This window comes from Pelophylax lessonae, assembly GCF_965119305.1.
Source record: "Pelophylax lessonae genome assembly, chromosome: 2".
Classification (NCBI taxonomy): Eukaryota; Metazoa; Chordata; class Amphibia; order Anura; family Ranidae; genus Pelophylax; species Pelophylax lessonae.
Window position 1 is genome coordinate 431,072,188 of NC_138769.1, and position 24,844 is coordinate 431,097,031.

At 39.2% G+C, this 24,844-nt stretch overlaps 1 protein-coding gene across 1 annotated transcript in view; it reads left to right on the forward strand.

Moving 5' to 3' along the window:
* The window catches only part of CFAP47 (cilia and flagella associated protein 47), a 702,231-nt gene that overhangs the window by 47,724 nt on the left and 629,663 nt on the right, over positions 1 to 24,844 (forward strand). The window contains exons 4-9 of the mRNA XM_082245539.1: positions 156 to 294; positions 4,444 to 4,669; positions 10,062 to 10,222; positions 12,157 to 12,287; positions 15,746 to 15,981; positions 23,102 to 23,291. Of these exons, the coding sequence (XP_082101665.1) occupies positions 156 to 294; positions 4,444 to 4,669; positions 10,062 to 10,222; positions 12,157 to 12,287; positions 15,746 to 15,981; positions 23,102 to 23,291 (1,083 nt within the window). The remainder of the gene's footprint in view (positions 1 to 155; positions 295 to 4,443; positions 4,670 to 10,061; positions 10,223 to 12,156; positions 12,288 to 15,745; positions 15,982 to 23,101; positions 23,292 to 24,844) is intronic.

Consider the following 24,844-nt stretch of genomic DNA (forward strand, 5'->3'; position numbering starts at 1 on the left):
ATATTCATATATATAACTTGGATTTTAAGCTCCTTGAGGGCAGGGGCTGATGTGAATGTACAATATATATGTAAAGTGCCGCGTAAATTGAAGGCACTATATAAGTACCTGTAATAAATAAATAAATAAATATTGGTGTTTCTATATCTTAATAGGTACTTTCAAAATAAAGTACAATGGAACAGTTCCTATTATTATAACCCCAACCAGTGGTACGGTGGAGCCAAAAACAACACATTTAATAAAGCTGGAACTTTGTGCAGATGTTCCTGTTGTCATTGAAGAAAAAGCTAAGTAAGTGAATGAATATTTACATTTATTCCATACATTTAGAGTTCTGTTTAAACCCTTAAAGTATATATGAACCCTAACCTTGTAAAACAGCTAATTTAGTTTAAAATAGTAATGTAAGGCAAAACATTTGTGTATAGATATACAAAACATTATAAATTACTTTTTTTCTTTTTTTTACCAGTGATCATGTGACCTGTGTTCTCAGCTGCATAAGGGGATTAGGCAGCCCATAGATGATACAGTATTTTTCTTTCAAACAGCAAGTTGGAAAAATAAAAACTGACTAAATTCCCCATCCACACATTAGAGGTGGATGGGGGAGATCCTTCCCAATGAGCTATTGTAATCGACAGTGGGGAGACGTACTTGATGTCAGAATACAGTGATCAGTGCTGCTGTCTATAGCCAGCAGTGCTGATCAAGCGGGAAAAATCTGAAAGGCCGCCTGTACAGAAATTGATTGGTAGATTGACTTCTGTACAACATTCTCAACCATACATGGGTTGAAATTCAGCCGGTCCCTGCTTAACCATCATTGGCAATGGCATCGGTGGGAGGAATAAGTATCACATCCAAGACGTTTATAATAGTAAAGTCCATAGAAAACATAGAAAATTCAAAAAGGAAAGAACAAATAATCCGTGATATCTTAATAGACTTGAACATTCAATATTCTTGTTCCAATACTGGTGCACTGTTATAACTCCTCCACCACACATTCATTAGATTTCCTTTTCCGCTCCTTTTGGGCTTTAGGTCGGCTACCCATAAGCTCCATACATGGCCACACAGATGCCATTTTGAAGTAAGATTAACCGACTTGTGTGCTCCAGTTAAAGCACTGCTCCTCTGGGCTCAGGCAGAGGAAAGTGAACAAGCCGCACTTGGAGGAATAATGTCCCATCGTTGTTTACAGTGGGAGGAATAGTGCCCCATCATTGGTATCAGTGGGAGCAATAGTGCCTCCTTGTTGGTGTCAGTGGAAGGAATAGTGCCCCAGGGGCTGGTTAAAGGCAAGTAAAGGACTGCATCTGGCAATGGCTGTTGCATACAGATATGGCTGGCTGCATAGCACATATCAGATGTATGGTATAGATGATGACTGGTGGTTTTGGTTACTGCACTTTGCTTACAGTAATTGCTATTCACTCCACCCTGTTAAATAAGCCCGGCAGACTTTGCTTTATTATGTTGTACATCAGCTTCATTTTTCTGCACTCAGAAAAACAACTATATAACTACAATAAGGTCATGTATTCTTTTGAAGTTTTTGTATTAATAAAATTATTTATAATTATTTTTGATTATTCTCGTCTCCGTGCCTATAAAGTCCCACCCCTAGGGGAACCCACAGTGTACAAATACGTTTTTGGGATGTGGCACTTTTGTAGAGACCTATAGCAGGAACACACATAGAATTATTCTTTTGAAGTTCAGCAATATTCACCACTGTGCCATCTTTTATTCATTGTTCCACCTCTTCCTTTTATTTAGAGTAATACCATTTAGTTACCTTTTTTTAACTTTTCACAACAAATGTAATTTTACTGTCATGTCTAGCAACATTAATCAAAAGAATTACAAATGTGTCAAAGTAAAAGTACTACTGATATGAATAAAAAGTAGTTATTCAGTATGTGAAAGTAAATTATGCAGACCTTTGACAGTTACCTGTAATTAAGGCGGTTTCCAAACTTCCAAATATGTAGAGTTGTACCTTTGCTGTAAGGTACTATGCAAAATCCATTTGGCTATTTATACCTGTAGCTTTTGTCTTTCATTATATCAGTTGTCTTCCTGCACATGTCCTATAGGAGTTATTGATTCACAGCATTATAGACTAGAAAATACTATGTATAAAAAAAAATAGGTCAAAATAAATCAGCTTTCATTTCTTAATGACATCAGATAAAAAGTTCTCTCTGGCTAAGTTATCATGTGGCCACTAAGGAAGACTTCCACTTGTCACTCAGTTAAGTATTGTAATGACAGGTTCTAAAAAATTACAATGTATGAATGTAGAAGCATCAGCAGTGTAGAGCAGCATGTGTTCTGTGGTCTTATATCTGCAATTTAGATTCATTTCCCAGCGAAAAATGCATCCATTTGTCCAGTTATGTTTATCAGATGATACTGGTTAGGCTTATGTTACTATATCAATTCAAGTGAAACGCTCAAATGGAAATACACCATAAATTAGTTGCAGTAAGTAAATGTATTGAATAACAAGCATGTAAAATAAATGATAAATAAACCACATGCCTCTCTGTGATTATAAATTAATATGAAACCTAAAGTCCAAAGAAAAAAAGAAAAGTTCATATAGATGATGTGATCAGTCCACCACCATATGTTTAATCCAGGTTATGATTAGAATATTCATGTCCCAGCTCCACTTAACCCACCACATGTGCACACACTAGTGAAGATGTCTCCTTACCATGAGATGTGAAGAAAGAAAAAACCTGGTATCAAGCTTTCCTGCACAGGTCCTCCATCAGTCAGAGACTCCAGCAATGATAAAAAATAAAGAGCACCAGGCCCACATAGTGTCAAACTCTCATGAGTTTTATTGAGATAACAAATTAAAAACTGTACAAACAGGACCGGCACACAAACACATTTCCACACAGCCGTTTTTAGACTTCTCTTCACAGAGAGTCTCACGTCTCATGGTCAGGAGGCATCTTCACTGGTGTGTGCTCATGTGGTGTTTTAAGTGGAGCTGAGACACACAGATATTCTAATCATAACCTGGATTCAACATATGTAGAAACTGGTAAATGGTCTGATGCTGTCTATTACATCCACTTCCATCCCTAAATCAAGCAGGAAGGAGAGAAATGGCCCAGATGAGACTTTAATTGAAGTGGATGCATGAGTCGCTAATGCATAAAAATAGATTTTAATAAGTAAAAAACATGTAAGCAATGACATGCCAACATTGACCAACAGATGAAGTACAGAATATGGCATGGCAAGATTTCAACAGCAATATTGATATAAAAGGTCATATATCATGTTATGAACAGAATACACACAAAATTGTCTTATGTATAATGTACAACATAGTAGAACTTTTGATGCGTTTCGTGGGTCTGTAGCCCACTCATCAGGAGTATATACAGGTAGACCTGTCAAAAGAATAACAGAATCGTATACAGGGCTTTTTTTCCCACAAAGTAGGTGCAGGAACCCCTTTCCAAGTCACCCGTTTTCTTGGACCCTACCCACCTCCAAGCACCATTCCATGGTTCTACCCCCTACCTACCTTCCAGTACTTAGAGAATACAGAACCAAGTATCATTTAGTGGTGTTAGGTAATTTTATGGGAATATGGTAATGATAACAAGAAAAGCAGTAAAATAGGTTCTCTGTAGGCAGCAACAATATAGCACTTGCCAGCAACAATAGATCTCTCTAACAACAATGAACCACCCGCAACAAAATTTCCCCCCTAGCAACAATAGACTCCCGGCAGCAACAACAGGTCTCTCCGCAGCCAGCAACAATAGATCCCTCCCTCAACAGTTGATCTCTCCCAGCAACAACTGACCTCCCCAGCAATATAAGACCCACCCCCAGCAACAGTAGGGGCCCCGCCAGCAAGCATAGACCTCCTCAGCAACAACAGACCCCCCTGAAGAAATAAATTGCCTCCAGCTGGAATAAATCCTCCAGATGTCAGCATTAATAGACCCTGCAGCACACTCCAGCACCCCTTGCTATTACATACAGTCAGTGCTGGAGGTGCCGGAACTGCGTTGCCCCGCGTTCCCGCTGAAAAAAATCCCTGATCGTATGTAATGTTAAGACCAATAGATGTTGGGAATAAATCAGCAAGTATGGATTTTCAACAATTGTATGACCCAAGTGGGGAAACCATACTTACATAGAGCCATATTCCACTGGTGAAAGCAACATCTCTCCTTCCTGGATTCAACATATGGTTGTGGACTGATCATATCATTAATATGAACTTCTCTATATTCCTTTGCTTTTTATGTTTCATGTTAATTCTTATTCACAGAGTTTAGCGTGGCTTGAGGTTTATGTTACTGCTTGATACATTATCTAAAATGATATAAAGATACATATTTATTGCTGTATACATAAACCAGCTTGCTAAGCACCTGTGTTTTATCCTAGGGTTAAACTTGAAGGTCGTGAAGAAACGTCTTTGCTAATTAAAGGGAATATTGTCAGACAATCTCTAGAGTTACTAGACCTGTCTGACAAATCTTTAAAGTGTGTTCACTTTGGAGCTGTCTATTTTGGAACATCAAAGATCCAGAAAGTAGTGCTATACAACGATAGTCCTGAGGAAGTAAGCTGGGTGTCTGTCCTGGATGATAATGCAGTTGGAGTTGAAATGGTATGTTTAACCTTTTTCTTCTGGTTAAGTTCTATCTATAAAGTGGATTTTCAATATAAAGCATCTCCCAGGACTTTTTGTGCGCATACTGTAAAGTTACGGTAAAAGTTTCCCCTCTCACTACAGCAGCCTTGTATCATAACTCATCTGTCTGAAGTCTCAACACACAACAGGGTCATTAATCTATGTCTGACAAGCCACAGCACAACAAAAAGTATATTTTGCTGCCTTGCTTTACAAGTTTGGTAGAGAAATGCAAAAAAGTGGATAGTTACTTTAAACAGTTGTTTTGCTTTTAAAGAGTAGTTGCAGACTGCAAATGAAATCAACCATTGAACTTCAAATGGTAAGGATTGCGGGTGTGCTTAAAGAGAAGCTCTAGACTCCCCACCAAAAAATTAAAAGTCAGCAGCTACAAATATTGTAGCTGCTGACTTTTAATATTGGGACACTTACCTATCCATCAATTCCACAATGTCAGCACCACCAGCTGATTTTTCAATCAGCTCTCGGGTGCTGTCGCCACCATCCCAACTAAGGAAAACCAGCAGTGAAGCCTTGCAGCTTCACAGCCGGTTCCCTACTGTTCATACGCCAAGCACGCTGTGCCTTCTGAATGGCCTAGCTGCGGTGGAAGGAGGATGGGGGCCGAACTTCCAGGGGGCCGAACTTCCAGGGGACCTCACCGCCGCGAGGTCTCCAGGAAGAGGGGATGGGTACCTGTCAAAAAGAGGTACCCGCTCCCTCTCCCCTCGAAATGTGCCAAATGTGGCAGTGGAGGGGGGGGGGAAGCAAACAAGTGGAGCTTCCCCTTTTGGGTGGAGCTTTGCTTTAAAGAGCAACTTCATCCAACCCAAGATAATTCACTTTGTTACATCAGGGCTAGAAGCTGTTGCCATCAGGGCAGGAAGTCACAGACCATATTACTAATCTGACATAGGTTCTAATCATTCCTCATCTTACTATAAACAATGGGGTTGATTAACTAAATGCAAATAGACTGTCTTATGTTTAGTGGAACTTTCCCTTAGCTTAGTGAATAAGGTAAAGCTCTGTTGACTTCCATCATCCAATCAAATGCAAGCAAAAATACTGTTTTTTTTTTTTTTTCCTAGCATATGATTGGGTTTTCTTTGCAAAGGGATTAACACACAATATGCAACATTCACTAAGCTAAGAGAATTTTTTCCTTGCAAAATGAACAGTCTATTAGCCTTTAGTAAATCAAGCCTAATGTGTTTTAGTGCAGTCTGGTTTTCCTATTGGAGAGACTGCCCATTATGTTCTGTACTGGCACAGGGGACACAGACTACTATAACAATTTGTCAGTGGTTCCATGCCTTCCCCAGTCTGTTAATTAAAAAAAAAAAAGTTTTGTCTGAAGTTGAAGTTTTTAAAATCCAATACAGTGAGAACCAACAAGCTTTGTATATAGGTTTTACTGTAAGTAGGGCTGCAGCCTTTGTTTACATAATTTGACTTGTTGCTCCTCCAAACCAAAGAACTAAAGAGAGAGGGGTTCTCAAACAGGCCAAGTCATGTGTGGTGCACTAAAGAGTGTTTTTTTATTTTTAGGACTTTCACAAACATGTTGGAAAACCTTTAACCACTTTACCACTAGAGCATTTTGCTGTCTTACGTCTGGGCCACTTTTTGCGATTCGGCGCTGTGCGACTTTAACTGACAATTGCGTGGTCGTGCAACGCCGTACCCAAATGAAGTTTACGTCCTTCTTTTCCCACAAACAGAGCTTTCTTTTGGTGGTATTTGATCACCTGTGCAATTTTTACTTTTTGCGCTATAAACAAAAAAAGAGCGTTTATTTTGAAAAAATAACAATATTTTTAACATTTTTTTATATGAAATTCCCCCCAAAAAAGATGTAAAAAACAATTTTTTTTAAATTTTTGGCCAATTTGTTTTCTGCTACCCATGTTTGGTAAAAAAAAATCACAATAAGCGTATTTTGATTGGTTTGCGCAAAAGTTATTGCGTTTACTAACTAAGGGAAAGATTTATGTCATTTTTGGTGGTTTTTTTTTAACGCGTAATGACGGCGATCTGCGATTTTTTTGTGGGACTGCGACATTGCGGCAGACAGATCGGACCCTTGACTGACATTTTTGACACTTTTGGGGGTACCAGTGACATTACTGCAGTAATCAGTGCTATATATATGCACTGTTACTGTAAAAATGACACTGGCAGGGAAGGGGTTAATTTTATTGGAGAGGGAGGGGTTAATGTATGCCTGGTGCTTACTGACGTGTGTGGGGGGAGGTGATTGAGTGACACAAGGACAGATCCAGGGTTCAGCTATGCTGAACCCTGCAATCTGACCCTGCTTGTCACTTAGGAGATCCGCCCGCTTGTGTTTACACAAGCAGGCGGATCTCCACACTAGATCCCCGACGATCGGGGAAGAGCGGCGGCGATCGCCGCTGCTCCTCCCCTGGCCCGACTCCCGCTGTGACTGAAAACAGCGGGAGCGAGCCTCCGGCGGCGTGTGCGCGCCGCCGAGAAAGGGGAGTGTCTGACGACGTAGTACTACGTCGTCAGACGATAACGAGCCACTCTGCCGCAGTAATATTACTGCAGGCAGAGGTAAAGTGGTTAATGTGTACTGGTCTTCATTCAAAGCACCTAGTTCGATTTCTATCTGCTGTCTCATTCCTCTGCTATCTGCATAAGTCACTCCCGATCAAGCAATCCCAGAAGCCTCCCCCATCCTCCCCCAGCACACAGCAGGTGATTGACAACCTTAGCTGTGTATGTTTCTTTATGAGACTGTAAAAGGGGTGTATCCTTTCCCTCCACTCAAGTTTCAGATTACACTCAGCTCACTGCTCTGTGCTGTATGTGACATCAAATTCCTACCTTAAGGTGCTAAGGAATGCTGTGTAAAATGAAGAGGTTTTAGAAGAGAGAGGGCTGCACATAAACAGGTACAACTTTGAAGAATTTGTTTTAGTTTCTTCTGAGGCTAGTCAGTTAAAGTGTTACTAAACACAGAACCTGTATTCACTATATCTGGTCTCCCACAGTACACAGAAGGTGGACATGCAATGGTTTTAGTGAATATAAACTGCTAAATACCTTTTCTCATCAGCAGTATATATCAGTCTTGTTACTTGTACCACTGTCTGCTTAAGCTTGTAGGAGGAGACAGTGATCCTCTGTCTTGATATGTCTGGACAGTGCTGATTGGCCCTGTGCTGATCACATGCACTCTCCCAAGAAAAAAAAAATCCCTCTAGCAATACACACCAAACTGAGCATGTGCAGCTTGACTCCAAATGGTCTGTTCTATTGAGAGATGAGTTGGAATCAGGTAAAGAAGAGGAGGATCAGAGAAGAAAGGATCACACATCCTTTATACACAATGCAGAGGATTACCTCTTAGGTTCCACAGTGAGTATAACAAGCATGCTTTGCTGCATATACACACTGCATTTACAGTTGTGAGTTAAGTAACACTTTAAGTGTGAATGTGTAAGGGTTTAAAACCATTTTAAGGCCCTCTTCACACATTTTACTGCTTACAGTAAAATGCAGCATCAAGATTCAGAAGATTCTTACAGCTGGGATCACAGATGTATTCCAACAGCTGTGGTACAACAAAATGACAAGCTGAGAGGAACCATTGCTGTTTGCATGTGTCTGCACATCCAGCAGTTACCTGTGGTTAGGGATGGATGTCTGACTCTGGTCGCTCTGTGATTTCAGCTGCAAGAATCTGCTAACTATTGCCACTGGAAACTGCTGTATGCAGATAATCGCTCATGTGAAGGAGGCCTTACTTTGCACAAGATTTAGGTTCCATTTGTAAATCCTAAATTGACAAAGAATTTTGTCACATACTTCTATAAATAAAGATTACTGTAATATCAAAATACAACCTTTTCAATATACAGTTGAATAATGTCATATTCATTATATGACAGCTGTGAACTTTATGCCCCAGTCAAAAGAAAGAGGAAGGTGACCTGCAAAAAAAATGTTTGCATTTATTAGAGATTTTGCCTTAAGCTCCCAAACATTAACAAAGCTATAAGTGAGGATGTTAGTGAAGGATAATACAGTTACCTGGATTTCAGACCATGGACTTGCTACAGAGAGCTGAAATAGGCTTTGTTGGGGCTGCTGGTAATAACTCAGTATTACAGAGACAGTTTTACTGGAGTAAATTATTCATATGTGAATAACACACTGTATATACTAAATGACAAAACTAACATTGCAGGCTGATTTTGTGCCGTTGTAACAAGCTTTTATAATGAATACAGAAATTACTTATGTTAAAATTCAAACTTAGGCCTTGAAAAGTAAATAAAGCTATGGACTGTTTACTCAAGACTTGGGTTTTTCATCCAACTCTAGCTAAAATGAACCAACCCCACACCCTGCTTAAAAGCTCCCTGTTTCTTTTAATCTGGTGTTTTCAGATTAGGCCTTTTAAGGTCCCCTTGTGCCTTTCCAAAAGAGAGAGGGATGCCCCATAACATCGAATTATCTGAGAGCTGGCTCTTTACACTAAAAATCCACCTATGTGGAAATTGGTGATTCTGGCTACACTAGATGAAATAGACTTCAGATTACAGAAAATTGAGTAGACTTGGGTAGACTGGTTAATCTGTGTTTTGCCTATGCAGGGCAGATTTACACAGACACAAATACTTTTCCTTTCTCTCCCGCTCACCAGTCTGTTTAGCATACAGTGTGTAACTCAATCTGTCTTGACACAATTCTACTGGAGGAAACAGCATCCCAAGCCATTTCAGTTTCTTCTGCTTTATGCAACCCTGTTAATACGTTTCCAGAAGGATTTATAACATTGCAATAAACTCATCTTTGGGCTGCTGTTGCTCCTTTATTTTGTCAAAGAGCAGGTTAGATTGTGGTCCAAGCTATGCTAAACAACTGCAGTGTGGTTTGCAGAGATGTCCAGGTAGCAGTGCCTAAAGGCTGGCTGACTAAATGACAAAACCTTTGCTAGATAACAATTTTAATTCCCTTTGAAGAAACCCATGAGCTTAGACATTTTGGAACTGCCATTGCTAAATAAATCAAGTGGTCAGAAGCTACTTGAATCCTAGTAGTTGCTGTTCTGCCAACTTCCGGGCTTGCCTGCAGTCTTCTAGGTGTAAAATGGGCGACTACAGTCAGTTGACAGGCAGCATTTTTCTAAAAAGTGAGCCTTTTGTGTATGAGAAAAAAAAAATCCAATGTTCATTGACTAACGACTGAATATTCCTTCATAAGCCTTATTGTGACTGATTCTTTCTGCAGGTTCTATCATGTGCTTTAATGTATTGATAAAATGTATATTTTTATGTATAAATCTTTTGTTTGGATAATGGTGATGTTTGGATGTTTTTCTAATATTTTTCAGGGCACTGATATCGGGAAGAGTACAGATGCTGCTTTACAAGATATGAATTTTGGAAAAAGGACAAGATACACAGATGTTTCAGCTGTACTTTCCTGCTTCCCCAGTCAAGGAGTCCTCTTACCTTTCCAGAAAACCACAGTCACTATTTGTTTTAATCCCAAGTAAGTATAATGCTTCATTTTTCCCTATTCTTAAGCTTACAATTTCTTAAGCTATACTGTGTTAAGCGTTTACTTAATTCTTAATATAGCTTAGTAATTTGATATAATTTTTGTTTTATTTTTGGAAATTAAATTTGAGTAACACATACATATCCTAAAATGGGATCAGTTTATGGGAAATACTCTCTAGAAAACAAAATTTTGAACTTGGGAATAAATAATGCCACACCTTTCAAATCGGGCTCTATAGTGGATATAGCAGTAGATGTAGCAGGCTATATGTTTATGTGAAAGAAAAAATGTGGTAATAAACCAACTACCCGCGCAAAGGGGATAAATGAAACAAAACTAGATAAATAAAAGCACAAATAAATAAATGGTGATTACACAAATTAACAAGTAAATAAATATTATTGGTGTAGGAAAATCCTAAATTAGAAGCAGCAATCAACACGTGGTCCATGAAATGTGAAAAAATAATAATTATTGCTAAATAAAAGATTGCGCTCAACTAAACCACTAGTGTAAACGAAAATAGAAATATGTGCAAAATATGCCAGATGGATATAACGTGTAGGAATAATATATATATATATATATAAATGAAATAATTCCAAAAATTGTGCAAAATCACGGCAAAATGTCCATAAATAAATAAATAATCAAATAGTCCATAAAGTGACAATGAATATCCAGATATAGATGGTGATAACACTTGGTAGCAATATACATCTCCACCAGAACACCCAGAGTGTATATGTGCTTACCAGATATCATGGACCAGTTATAGGGGGTCAATAAAGCAGGTGAATATACCAGACACCAGGCATCAAAAATAGGCACCGACTCCAGGTACTCCAAAATGACTCCTCCTCCAATAGCATTAAACCTGGGGATGGGCTCCCACACAATACACCCAGAAGGAAAAGAAGGGTCTTGCTAGTGAAGTACGTAAATGTAAATCTATTTAATTATATGTTTATGTGCTTGCATAGAGGCAGTTACATTGTCTCCACCAAATTTAGAGATGACTTCTGTATGGCCATGCTTTTAGATTACAAAAGCAAATGGAAAAAAGGCTTGACGATGTCCAAACAAGAAGCTACGTAGAAACTTTTTCAAGCCATACCCAGTGTTTAACTCACCCAGGCTTTTCTTGATCTTGACCAAATGCCCTCTTTATTCCAAGTGCAGCCCCATCAGAATCAGTGCTGAAAAGGTGGGTAAGAGTTACTGTCCTGGTGCGTATACTGTAAGGCAAAGAGATGTTGGTCTTTGCTGTGAGGGTTTGTGTGTTCTGGCCCCCTGGTCAAAACATAGGGGTGGATATGTGAAAGATAGTCTGTCACTGTGTAAAGATGCAGACAATACCTTTTTTCAGCAGGAAAAGGGTCTGTAAGTAGGTGTGAAGCTGGTTGGAGTGAAGTGGGTGTTGCTTACAAAAGAAAGTATTCTCTAGTCAGTGATTTCTCCTCGATAATTTGGTAGTGTAGGTCTAGGTCTGTCTGGCCTACAAAGTCATGCTGCTGAGACAGACTGATGTTTGTGAGATAGAGATTGTGAAAGGACAGAGGCAGTCAATGTAAAAACAGAGTGTTTGAACTAAGCAAGTAGCAAACTGTACATGAACAGACAATAGGTCCAGTCTGGTGACTGACAGAACCATTTAAGCAGAAAGACTGAGACTAGGGCAGTTCTGTCCTAAAGAGGAATAAACAGAGCTGTGTGATAAAAAAAAAAACAGGAGTCTGAAATACATTTGTGTGCTTTGTTATGCTCTACAACCACTGCGTATGTAGAACACTATGTACCTTTGATGTCGGCATATATAAAAGTGAGCAAAAAGCCTAAAAATGCATTCTGCTAAGTAGATCAAGCCCTTGGAAAACTCTCAGATTGAATCTAAATCTCACATGATTTATATATCTTTTTAGGCAAAATGAAGACATTGAATCAAATGAACTTCCATCCCAGCAAGATTATGCACTCTTCATGAGGTTTGAAATAGTGGGAAGCAAAGATGGATTTCTCCAGCCAGATACAGACATAAAAATGTGTATTAAAGGTGGGTATCATACATAAAAACTCAGGAAAGATGCAAAAATATTAGATCCCTTGTATGAAAATCACAACAAGTGTGCTTAATACTCAAGAAGAAAGAAAAGTGTGTGGCTAATAGTTGCGTTTTGGTAATATGGCAGGCAAGCAGAAAAAAATACCAAGAAAATATTTTGGTATTAAAGAATGTTTTACACCACCAATGCACCTTTGTTTCTTTTAAAGATCTAATTGGGTTATAACTCTACCTTCATCCTAATAAGGTCTTTAACCCGTGGACTGCCAAAAAACATTCTAAACACACAGCTGTCCCTTTTGCAGCTTGTCAGTGGCATAGGAATACATCATGGTAGCCAAAAAATTCACAGCTGCAAAAGATCTGCTATAATGTTAATCTCTGACCTCCTCTTCTATGCCGAAGTGATCCCTTTTACAAACATAAAAAATGGCCATTCTTGCCCACTGTCTGTCCTCTGACTCTAGGTTCAATGTCATTGCAAAGCTAAGAATTTTAAAGGAAAATCAGAGACTCTGAGTCTTTTATTGTGTTTTGAGCCAATATGTACTGGTAGAATCCAGCATGTTTGAAACTTGTTGGCGTAGATAGGTTTACTCTACATTGACATGGTAGCAATAGCAGAAGGGATATTTCATGGCTTGAAACATGATGGATTTTTTAGATGAAATCTTATTGTCCATTAGGACTCAATATAGAATGTGACCTTAATTGTTTTATAAATAACAGTTACCAGCTCCTTCAGGGACTTCTTGTTTATAAACTCTTTTTTTTTTTATATTTCTTATTTTTTATTAAATTATTTTTGATAGTCCGCCACTTCTTAGGATGTAAGCAAACTTTTTATGTTTGAACAGAAAACGAATGTACCCATTACATCTAAGACATGGTAAGCTGCAATGTAATACATGATGCATGATGTTTTTTTTCCCCTTTTTATTGGTTGAACTAGAAGGACGTATGTCTTTTTTTCAACCAGACTAATGCCTCGTACACACGCAACGATTATCGACCGACCGATTGTCCGACTTTTGTCCAGAGTGGTGTTTTGTTGGTTGGAATGTGCCTAGACTGCACACAAATTTTCTCGGCCAAAAAAATCTACTTCTGAAGTGATGTCATGTGCTGGTTTACTTTCCGTGTGTTTTTTCTTCTCTAAGCATGCCCAATCTTGCTCATCAGATTTTTGTCTGATGAAATCTGTACTGACTGAAGGAAAATCGACCGTTGTGTTGTTGGCCAACAAAAATTTTATAGCCTGCACACCAGATTTTTTTCGGACGAAAAGTCGGAGTCGGTTGTCGGAAGCATCACACTAACAAGCCGAAAAACGGCCGATCGGATGTTGGCCGAAAATTCACGGCCAATAATCGATGCGTGTGTACGGGGCATAACTATGTTTGCTTTTGGGTTTACCACCTCTTTTTACCACCTCTTTAAAGGCTTTTGACATTGGAGCTGTAATCTAAAGTTTTGGCCACAAGATGGCGGTAACACCTGATCCCAATAGAAAGTGATTGACAATACAATTTCAATTTATGGTTTATTATTAAAATTGTATTTAAAATTTTTGACTAGTGACTTTTAATCATTTAAATTGTGGAGGCACTACGTGAAGGTGGTGTTCTCCTTAATATTGCTGTACAGTCAAACATAGAGAGGGAATGGCTTCTTGGGTATTCGGTATTGTAACTTTTATATATTTCATGTGGATGGTGTCAGGGCTACCCACTGGACCTTTAACAATGACTTTTTGCAAAACGAGGAGCTAGCATGGACTTCTTCATGCCCCCTTAGCCAAGGGGAGTTTTGTTACATGTGTTCTGTCTTTCATTGTTGTGAGTATCTCTTATATAATAAATAAATGGCGGTTATGCAGTGTACACAATGATTTTCTGTTTTCTTCCTCCTCATGTCTGATGTCATTTGGAGAACTTTTGATTGCTAGTACAGCAGTGGAAAGCCTTCTGTTCCATATCCATCTGTGTCCCTGGTATATAATAAGCACTGTTAGACCTCTTATATTAGGGGTTTAACCATCTGGTAAGCATAGTCATAGCACTGCGGTGGAGCACTGTTGGGAATCACAGATGAATAATATTACGTGTGGATAATCACTTTTGGGCATTCATTTAATTGACTTCTTAATCACGCATCTGGTTCACTTATCACACTTATTAAGCTTGCGGTGTTAGTTGTTTGCTCTATTTTGTTTTTTCACTTGGTTCCTAAGGAGAAAAATTAATATTTATAGGTTTATGTTTGCTGTTATCTTGTATTTAGGTATATGTGAGTGCGGCTATCTATGGTAATTGTCATTTTATATACTTATTTATTAATAAACTTTTTTTGACACTTTAGACCAGCCTTTTTCAACCTGCCTTGAAGTTTCTTCAGGGGTGCCTTGGAAAATTGCCCAATAATCATATCCAAGCCAGCAGGGGGACCAAGCCTGCCTTTTACTTACACAAAGCCACAGGTTTTCATTGTGCACCATTACAACCTTCTAGCCGCCGGCATCCTAACAACCAATGATGTCATCAGTTGATAAGCAGGATGTCCGTCGTCTGCACAGCATCCTTGTTTTACCCTCCCCTGCCTCTCTCCTTCATTACTGCAGTCACATTTGCTGAGTGATGGAGAAAACTGAGAAAGAAGAGAAACATTGGAATACTAGTCAGTACCAGTGTGCAAAAGCGTATTTGATTTGGAAGAATAAATCACTTCTTATGTTGGGTGTCCTATATGTGGATGTTGATGCATTATGTAAAACTATTAGAATAGCTTTTTACATTTTAGAATGAGGTGCCTCGAGGCTGTCCATAATTTTAAAGGGTGCCTTGACTGAAAAAAGGTTAAGAAACACTGCTTTAGAATCACGCTGGTTTGTAAAGAATGTTCCCGGGAGCACTTACAAGTGTTCCTGGGCTCTCTTCCCTGCTAACCAGACCAGCAATCCCTGTTTCACTGCACAGTTCTCTACGGTGAGAACTGTGCTCCAGCATGGTTTTCATTCACACTGTAGCAAACTGTACATGTTTGAAAGCGCACTACGCCCAGGGCCATCTGTTCCAAGTGGTCCTGGGCACAGTACACTTAACTGATCCTGGGTGCTGTTCGGAGCACTCACGCTATACAAACGAACTGGCCCAGGAGGCCAAACTGCACCCAGGATCTGTTTACAGCGCTAGTATGCATGCACCCTTAGTGCATCTTCATGTTTTTTGCCTACTGCCTTGTTGTACTGTTTGGGTCCCTTCTCAACATTTGTGAAGAAAACAGGAAACATTTGAAAAACATCTTCAAGCATGATAGCAGTTCATGTTTTCTAAAAACAATGTGTTAAATGGCAAAAATGAAATTGATTTGTAATATTATTATAATTATCTGAATTATAACAATTACATTGTCATAAACGGTCATTGCTTTTTTTTTTATTTTCATCACAGGACAAAAGAAACCCTACGTGGAACTGGCTGCCACTGGCTCTGCTTTCCCAGTCACATTAACATTCAGTCCAGGGACAACATACAATTTTAAGGAATGCTTGAGTGGTGAAAAGATCGATATTCTCTGTTCGCTAAAAAATGAGTCTCAATTCCTCCCTGTGGTGTTCAGCTTTCGCAAGATATCCCATTTTCATATCTCTCCGGCTAATGGAAAGATAGAGCCAGGGCATTCACAGGTACAAAAAACGCTTTCCTGATCTGCAAAGCATTAACATTACAAATAAAGCTGTCTAAAATATGGTAAATCTCTTAACATGGATTTCTGTCTTTTTTTTATCCCTGTATGCATCTATTTACAAAGTTCAATAGCTGTATTCTGTAACGTGATCTCAACAGTGACAAAGACTTGAAAAACATGCTTTGTGCTTGTAATGTATAAAACTGAAATATACATATCCTTTAATGCAGAACTAAAGTGCAGTGTTACTGTGTAAAAAAAAATTGTTCTTGATAGATAAACATAACAAAACCAAACTTTGAGTTTAAGCAATGTTCATACAATCTCTTTAAAATTGCTAGGAAAAAAAACTGTATGCAAGCATACCTGCAAAACTTTCTTTGATTTGTCATAAACCCACCATCTCACAGAAACCTCTATTGTTAAAGTGGGATATTAATATATCCTGTATATACTGTAACTAATGGAATGGGAATAGTCTTCCATGGTAGCCCTGGAGGATTTGGCTGCTCAATGACCAGGCCCTAGTTTGCAATTTGGCACTGCGTGACTTTAACGGACAATTGCGTGGTCGTGCGACGCTGTACCCAAATGAAATTAATGTCCTTTTTTTCCCACAAACAGAGCTTTCTTTTGGCGGTATTTGATCACCTGTGCAATTTATATTTTTTGCACTATAAACAAAAAGAGCGATAATTTTGAAAAAATAACAATATTTTTCAAATTTTTTTATATGAAATTCTCAAAAAAAATGTAAAAATCTAATTTTTTTAACATTTTAGGCCAATTTGTTTTCTGCTACATATTTTTGGTAAAAATATCACAATAAGCATATTTTGATTGGTTTGCACAAAAGTTATTACCGTATTTATTGGCGTATAACAGGCACAAGCGTATAACATGCACCTTCACTTTAAGAGGGAAGTTTTAGGAAAAAAACATTTTAAATATTTAAAAATAACAGTACACTGCCCCTTTCATTAAACAGCCCCCCTATACATTGCACAATTCCCCCCATGCACACTACATACCCCCTTTTATAACAAAGCCCCCTTTATATTGCACAGCCCCCCTGCACTCCCAGGAGACATCCAGTCTCCTAAGACAGCCCTGACAGCGTACTCTAATGTAAAAACAAAATCACTGCCAGCCCATTTCCATAGATACTTCCTAAAATGTGTCACTGTTATTGTAAACCGATGCCTCTAAATACCTCAGTAGCTCCGTTCTTTCATGGCCGGTCATGTGACTGCTCTTCTCTCTCCCCTCCACCAATCTGAAGCTACACTCAGAGGAGGAGGAGTGGGAGGAGGAGAGCAGCCAGCAAGAACAAAGCTAACAAGGTATTTAGAGGCAGCGTTTTTCAATGACAGTGATATATTATGTAGTAAGGATCTATAAAAAGGGCTGGCAGTGATTTTTTTCTTAACTGCAGAGTACGCTGGCAGGGCTGTCCCAGGGCCAGGAGAGGCGGAGCGCACCGCCCGATCCCCGCCCCCTCCCCCTCGTTGGAAAAAAAATATTGGCGTATAACACGCACCCACTGTTTGCACTATATCTTCAGGGGAAAAAAGTGCGTGTTATACGCCGATAAATACGTACGTTTACTAACTACGGGAAAGATTTATGTAATTTTTATTGTTTTTCCTTTTCCTAGTAATGGAGGCGATCTGCGATTTTTCTTTGCGGGACTGCGACATTGCGGCTGACAGATCGGACGCCTAACTGACATTTTAGACACTTTTGGGGGTACCAGTGACATTACTACAGTAATCAGTGCTAAAAATATGCACTGTTACTGTAAAAATGACACTGGCAGGAAAGGGGTTAACTGTACTGGTGATCAAGGGGTTAAATGTGTCCCTAGGGGCGTGATTCTAACTGTATTTACATCAGCCGTTTGTCCTTCTCTCTCTGCTGCGGGAGATTGCGAGGGGCCAGCGGCCATCAGAGCCGCTGGTCACACCTGCTGGCTCCCCAGGGAACGAGCGGGGGCGGGAGCGCGCCGCCTGCGGCGCGCGCTCGCCCCCTACAGTCTCCTGAGTGAGCGACATAGGGCTACGTCGCTTTGCCCAGCAGTGGCAGAGTGCCGCAGTATATGTACGGTGGACGGGGTTAAAGTGGTTAATATTCAGTGCGAATTGTACTGAAGTCTAAGTACCAATGATACCATATATGTGTGCATATACCTGAGATCTAAAGATTATGATTGTGCCTTGAGTTCTTCTTTAACCACTTCAGTACTGGACAATTGTACCCTCTTCCTGCCCAGGCCAATTTTCAGCTCTCAGCACTGTCAGACTTTGAATGCCAATTGCTCAGTCATGCAACACTGTACCCAAATTCAATTTTTATCATATATTTTTTGAGACAGATAGAGCTTTCGTTGGGTGATATTTATTCAGCACTGGTTTTAAAAAAAAATGTTTTTGCTGAATAAATTAAATTTAAAAAATACAGCATTTTGAAAAAAGAACCCACAGTTTTCTTAATTTTAGTTGGGATATAAATAATTTTAATAAATAATTTTCTTCATAAATTTAGGCTAAATTGTATTCTGCCACATTTCTTTGTTAACAATGATCCAAATCAGTGTATTCTATTTAGTCCAGTGTTTCTCAACCAATTTTCAGTCAAGGTACCCTTTAAAATTATGGTCTCGAGTCACCCCATTCTAAAATGTAAAATGTATTCTAAAAGTTTTACATAATGCAGCAACATTCACACAAGTAGGGCCCCCATCATTAGAGATTGTTTTTGTTCCAAAGGAAATATACTGGCACACTGGTACTGACTAGTATTCCAATGTTTCTCTTCTTCCTCAATTTCTCTCCATCAGTCAGCTAATGTGACCCCAGTTCTGAGGGAGAGAGGCAGAGGAGGGTCAAACAAGAATGCAGTGAAGGTGACAGACCTCCTACTTCTCAACGAATGACATAATTGGTTGTTAGGATGCCAGTGTCTAGAAAGTCATGTTGGCGCACAATGAAAGCCTGTGGCTTTGTGTAACTAAAAGGCAACCTTCATCCACATGTCGGCTTATAAACAATTTTTGATAAATTTTTAGGCATTTTGCCAAGGCACACCAGAAGAAAACTCAAGGCACCCTGGTTAAAAAAGGCTGATTTAGTCTGTGTGAAAGTTATAGAGTGTACAAATTATGATATATACAGTCATATTTGAAACGTGATCAATTCTGAATAACTGACTGCCTGTCTCATTTCCTGAGGCCCTAAAATGCCAGGCCAGAACAAATACCCCCCAAATGACCTTTTTGGGAAGTAGATAGTTCAAGGTATTTAGTAAGAGGCATGGTAAGTTTTTTTGAAGTTGTAATTTTTTGTCACAATTTTTTGGAAAATAAAGAAATTAAATAAAATAGTTTTTTCCCCACTTTCTTTTTACATACTGTCACCAGAGCAATACAATGTTACCATAGTGACACTGTACTGCTCTGGATAAGTGATCAGGATTTTTTTTTATGTTTTTATTTATTTATTTTTGTACAGGATGATTGCCTATAACATACTTTTTTTTTAACTGTGATTGGCCACATCTATCACATGGTACAGATATGCTGTGATTGGCCATCTGTACCATGTGATCACTGTGACCAATCACAATTATATTCACAATAGTACACAATGAATGGCTACGAATTAAAGCCATTTGCGGAGGACAGCTATAGGCCAGGTGGGAAGCAGTTAAGAATATGTAGCACCGTCCTAGGTTTCACAGGCTGGAAGTTTGATTGCTTTCCCTGCCACTGTAGGAACTTTACAGCGCATAGGGAGGGATATGCAAATGACCAACCTGAATATTTATCATGGCCTGTCAGTTCTCAAGAGTGACAGGATCATTGTTGTGACATGACGCTAAGTTAGCTTTTTTGAACAAAGTTGTGGCACCCTGGGGTGTTTCCTGGGTTCTTTAGGGGTGCCTTGGCAATTTGCCCTGTATTGCTCAATAATTGTTCACAAGCCAGTGAGTGGATCAAGCCTGCCTTTTAGTTTCACAAAGCCTGTTTTAATTGTGCAGCATTACAACCAGCTGCTAGTGTTCTAACAACCGATAATGTCATCGAATGATAAGTAGCACGTCGGTGGTGCTCCTTTTTTGTCTCTACCTGTCAGCTCTGGGGTCACATTACCTAAGTGAGAGAGAGAAATGCTGGAATACTAGTTAGTACCAGTGTGAAAAGCTGTATTTGCTTTGTTAGATGAAATCCACTTCTAATGTTCAGTGTTCAATATGTGTGGATGTTGCTGTTTAGTATGGAGTTTAGTTTTTTACATTTTAGAATGGGGTGCCTCGAGATTGTACAGACTGAAAAAAAGGCTGAGAAACACTGCTTTAATTAGTGAAGCCAAAGTATGGATGATAAAATCGTAGATTGATCCTTCAAAAGCAAGTTAGTAAAGCAAGCTCCCATATGTCTATTCTGACTTAACACGTCTGAAAGAGTTGTGATGAGACTGTGTTTCAGAAAAACATAAAGACGTATGAAGCTATTATCTATTGTAATGTATTAAATATACTTGCCCATGTGTTGCAGTCTGTAAGTAGCATAAATACCTCATAAGATGCAATGATTAGTTAAGGAAAGTGGTTACCACAATAGCTTTAATGTGATTGTAATGGCATTTTTTTTTTTTTTAAATAACAAAAATATCATACTAACCTGCTCTGCGCAATGGTTTTGCACAGAGCAGCCCCGATCCTCCCCTTCTTGGTTCTCCCAGGAATACACGTAAATCGCACGCATTCTCACACCTGCATGCAGCCAAACACAAAATGCAGTGTTTTAAAGAGAACACGTGAGGGTGCCATTAACCACTTCTGGAGCGGAAGGTTTTACCCCCTTAATGACCAGGCCATTTTTTGCATTACGGCACGGCGTTACTTCAACGGACAATTGCGTGGTCATGTGACACTGTACCAATGTAATATTTTAATTTTATATAATAAAATTTATATCTTTTTTTCCCTTTATTTTGGTGGTATTTGATCACCTCTGCGGTTTTTATTTTTTGTGCTAAAAACAAAAAAAAAAGAGCCACAATTGTAAAAAAAAAAAAATATATATATTTTTTACTTTCTGCTGTAAAACACAGCCAATAAAAAAAAAAAAAAAATCAATTTTTTTTTCATAATTTTAGGCCAATATTTATTCTGCTACATTTTTTTGGTATAAAAAATCCCCATAAGTGTATATTGATTGGTTTGCGCAAAAGTTATCACGTCTATAAACTAGGGGATAGATTTATGCCATATTTATTGATTTTATTTTTTCTTATTAGTAATGGCGGCGATCAACGATTTTTAGCGGGACTGCGACATTGTGGCGAACCGATTGGACACCTTTGAGGGGATATTCCAAAAATATGCGCTGTTACTGTACTAATGACACTGGCAGGGAAGGGGTTAACATCAGAGGCGATCAAAGGGTTAAGTGTGTCCCTAGGGGGTGCTTACTAACTGTGTGGGGGATGAACTCACTATAGATCTGTGTTCCTGAATAGCAGGAACACATGATTCCTGTGTTCATCTGTGACAAAACGGCAGTCTGCCTTGTTTACATAGGCACACCACCGTTCTGTCTCTATGGGGAGCGATCATGGGTGGCCGGCGGACATTGTGTCTGCCAGACCCACTGGTTGGCTCCCCCTCCGGCCAATCAGCGCGTGCGCATGCGCTCCCACTGGCTATTGTAGGAAACAACGTACAGGTACGACGTTTTGCGCAATAGAGTCGACCTGCCACAGTATATTTTCAGCGGCTGGTTGGCAAGTGGTTAAAGTGTTTCTAAATCCAGGAGCCTGCATTCACTATATCTGGTCTCCTACAATACACAGAAGATGGAAATGCAATTATTTTAGTAAATATAGACTGCTAAATACCTTTTCTTATCAGCGGTGTATTGCAGTCTTATGACTTTTATCAGTGTCTGGTTAAAGCTTGTAGGAGGAGTTTTAATTCTACTCTGATTGTCCTATGAGGCTGCAGGACCCCTGACCCTCCATCTGGACAGTGCTGATTGGCCCTGTGCTGATCATATGCACCCTCCGAAGAAAAAAACAACTCTTTAGCAATACACACCAAACTGAGCATGTGCAAAGTGTCCCCCAAAGCTCTGTTCTATCCGGAGATAGATTGGGACTGTGGAAAAGGGGAAGGATCAGAGAAGACAGGATCAAACAGCCTTTTTACACAATGCAGAGGATTAACCCCTTAGGTTCCACAGTGAGTATACCCAGCATGGTTTACTGCATATACAGACTGTTTTTACTGTTGTGGGTTTAGTAACACTTTAACTCTAACTGGCATACACAGTGCAGTTTCCCTCATGAGGAAATGCATGGTGCAAAAGCAGCAATTGATTTTTGTGCGGGCATGTTTAAGAAAAGGTGTGGGGTCCTCTTCCCTGCTGGAAAAGCATTCAAATAAATTGACTGCCGTGCCTGTGCAAATGTGGCAGGAAGAGCCGCGTAAATGTAAATAGAATATAAAAATACTCTAATTTACATTTTTCTCATGCCTTTTGGATCATTAAAAGAAAAGTATGGCCAAAGCACTCGCAGGGGTGCACTTACTGCTATTCTTTGACCAAGAATCAGCCTACAGTAGGCTAAAGCTCACTGTTGGCTAATATCATAAAGCCTCTCCAGGCTATGGAAGAATCCTAACTATATTGTTGAGATCTGTCTATCTGCCTTGATTTACAGCTGACCCGAAGCCAACTGAGCCCTCCCTTTCTCCTGTCCGACACTACAATGAGTGCTGGAAGGGCAGAATGGAGAGTGGTGACTGACAGTCACCACTCTCTGCTCAGAGCTAACCAAGGACTGAGCGATTATGTGATCACTCAGTTCTTCAGATTAGAGCCGGGGAGGAACAGCTGCAGCATCAGACCGATGCTGCAGCATGAAGGTGAGTATGTGTGTTTGCTTTTTATAATCCCAACCTACTCCTTTAACATTTTATGTGTCTGTTGCTAAAAGCCCAGTAATTAAGGACGAATTACCTATTTACCAATTCACCCAGTTCTTTAATAAGAATAAATAGCAATCAGTACTTTAGTGTTTTTTTGTATCTTATATTTTTGCTCTTTTTTTTAGGATGTGATGTTTTCATTTGTTCCACATCAAGCAGGATCTTTTAAAGTAAAACAAGTGGTGGATATTTTGGGTCCTACATCAGATGAGAATTTGTCACCTTTAAAAACAAAAGTCTTTCACCAAAAAAAACTCACTTTCATAGCGACCTGCAAACCATCAACTAACAAAATTGTCATGAAAGTCCACCCGGGTAAGTCAATTTAATTAGTATATCTGTCAACCCAGGTAAGTAAATTTAAATAGTATATCTGTGTGCTTGGGGAGAAAGCGAGGATATCTGTTTACCTGGAAACTATCATTCACTATCATAATATTTCGAATCACATTAGCAAATCCACTAATAGACAGTTTAAAAAGAAGAAATGGAGAAGTCTGGCCTAGTTGAAGTTCTAATTTAAATCAAATTGAAATGTGGAGGATTTGAAACCGGCACTTCATGCAAGGAAGCCCACAAACATGTTGCAGCTGAATGAATTTTGCACATAGGTTGTCAGATTTGTGAGCAGTTATATAAAATGCTGAGAAGAAGTCATTTTTGCTAAAGGGGGCAATACCGACTTCTGAGGCCAATGGTGTACTTACTTTTTTCCACAATATACAGGTAAATATTTTGCTAATTTTTTGGAATAAATATTTGAAATGCTCAAATTTACAGTATGTGTTTTTGCATGTATACTGCCTTTCTCTAAAGGCACTGTCTGCATGAAGATCCAGTGCTTGCCTATTCAAGTACGTTAAAAAATATTTTTATATTTTTTACATGACTATGTTTATATCCCCTCTTTACTTTCTTACAAGCCTGGTACCTTAGTTGGGGTGTCAGGGACAAGTGCTTGCTTGTCTACTGTCTGACCTCGCATTCTCGGGAAATGGGAGATACTGTGAGAGATCAGACCGTTAGCAGATCTCACACTTCAGATGTCCTCTGCCCCTCTGCCTAAGCAGTTGCAGTTTGTATATTTCTATCCTCTTACACTCTATAAGCAGCAAGGTCTATATAAATTACATTGCTGAGACACATTCTGTACAGTTGTTTGTTGGCAGCAATGTCCTGATAAATACAGTACTTTAAAAACAATGTCTAGTAGTGTTAAATAAAATTGTGCCAGTGTTGTCCAGAATATAGAATGCCACCAGTTATAGTCGCTAGACATTTTATAGCAGTAATGCCTGTTCAAAATATCTCTGTGGGAAAAATTCTGAAAAAATAACTGTTACATTCAGACAAATGTTCGGTGACTGGCCCCATTGGTGATATTTTTTCTGCTGCATATCAAGTCTAGCAAGTTCAGGAATAATTTTGGTACCCACAAGTACTACTTTACGTCAAGAGTGACCCAGTAGAACAATTTTTCTGTATATTTTATACATTTCTAAATGGATGTTTTATATATATTTTTACTGTGTGTATACATATATAAATACTGTATATACCTCTGTGTGTATATATATATATATATATACTGTGTGTGTGTGTATATATTGTAGAGAGGCGACCCCGGGTCACTGTGTGTTAGCAATCTACGCCTGGTTTTGATTAAGACAGGCCTGCTGATTGCACACCTGTGGGCTGGGTTCATATTATTCCCAGGGTTAGCACTGAGAGCTCCCAGTTGGAGACAGCTGCACCCTACAGACACGAGGTCTGTGTATCCGAGTCAGGAGAGCTCCCAGTTGGAGACAGCTGCACCTGGGCAGATACGAGGTCTGACCCAGGAGTCAGGAGAGTTCCCACCATGCCTG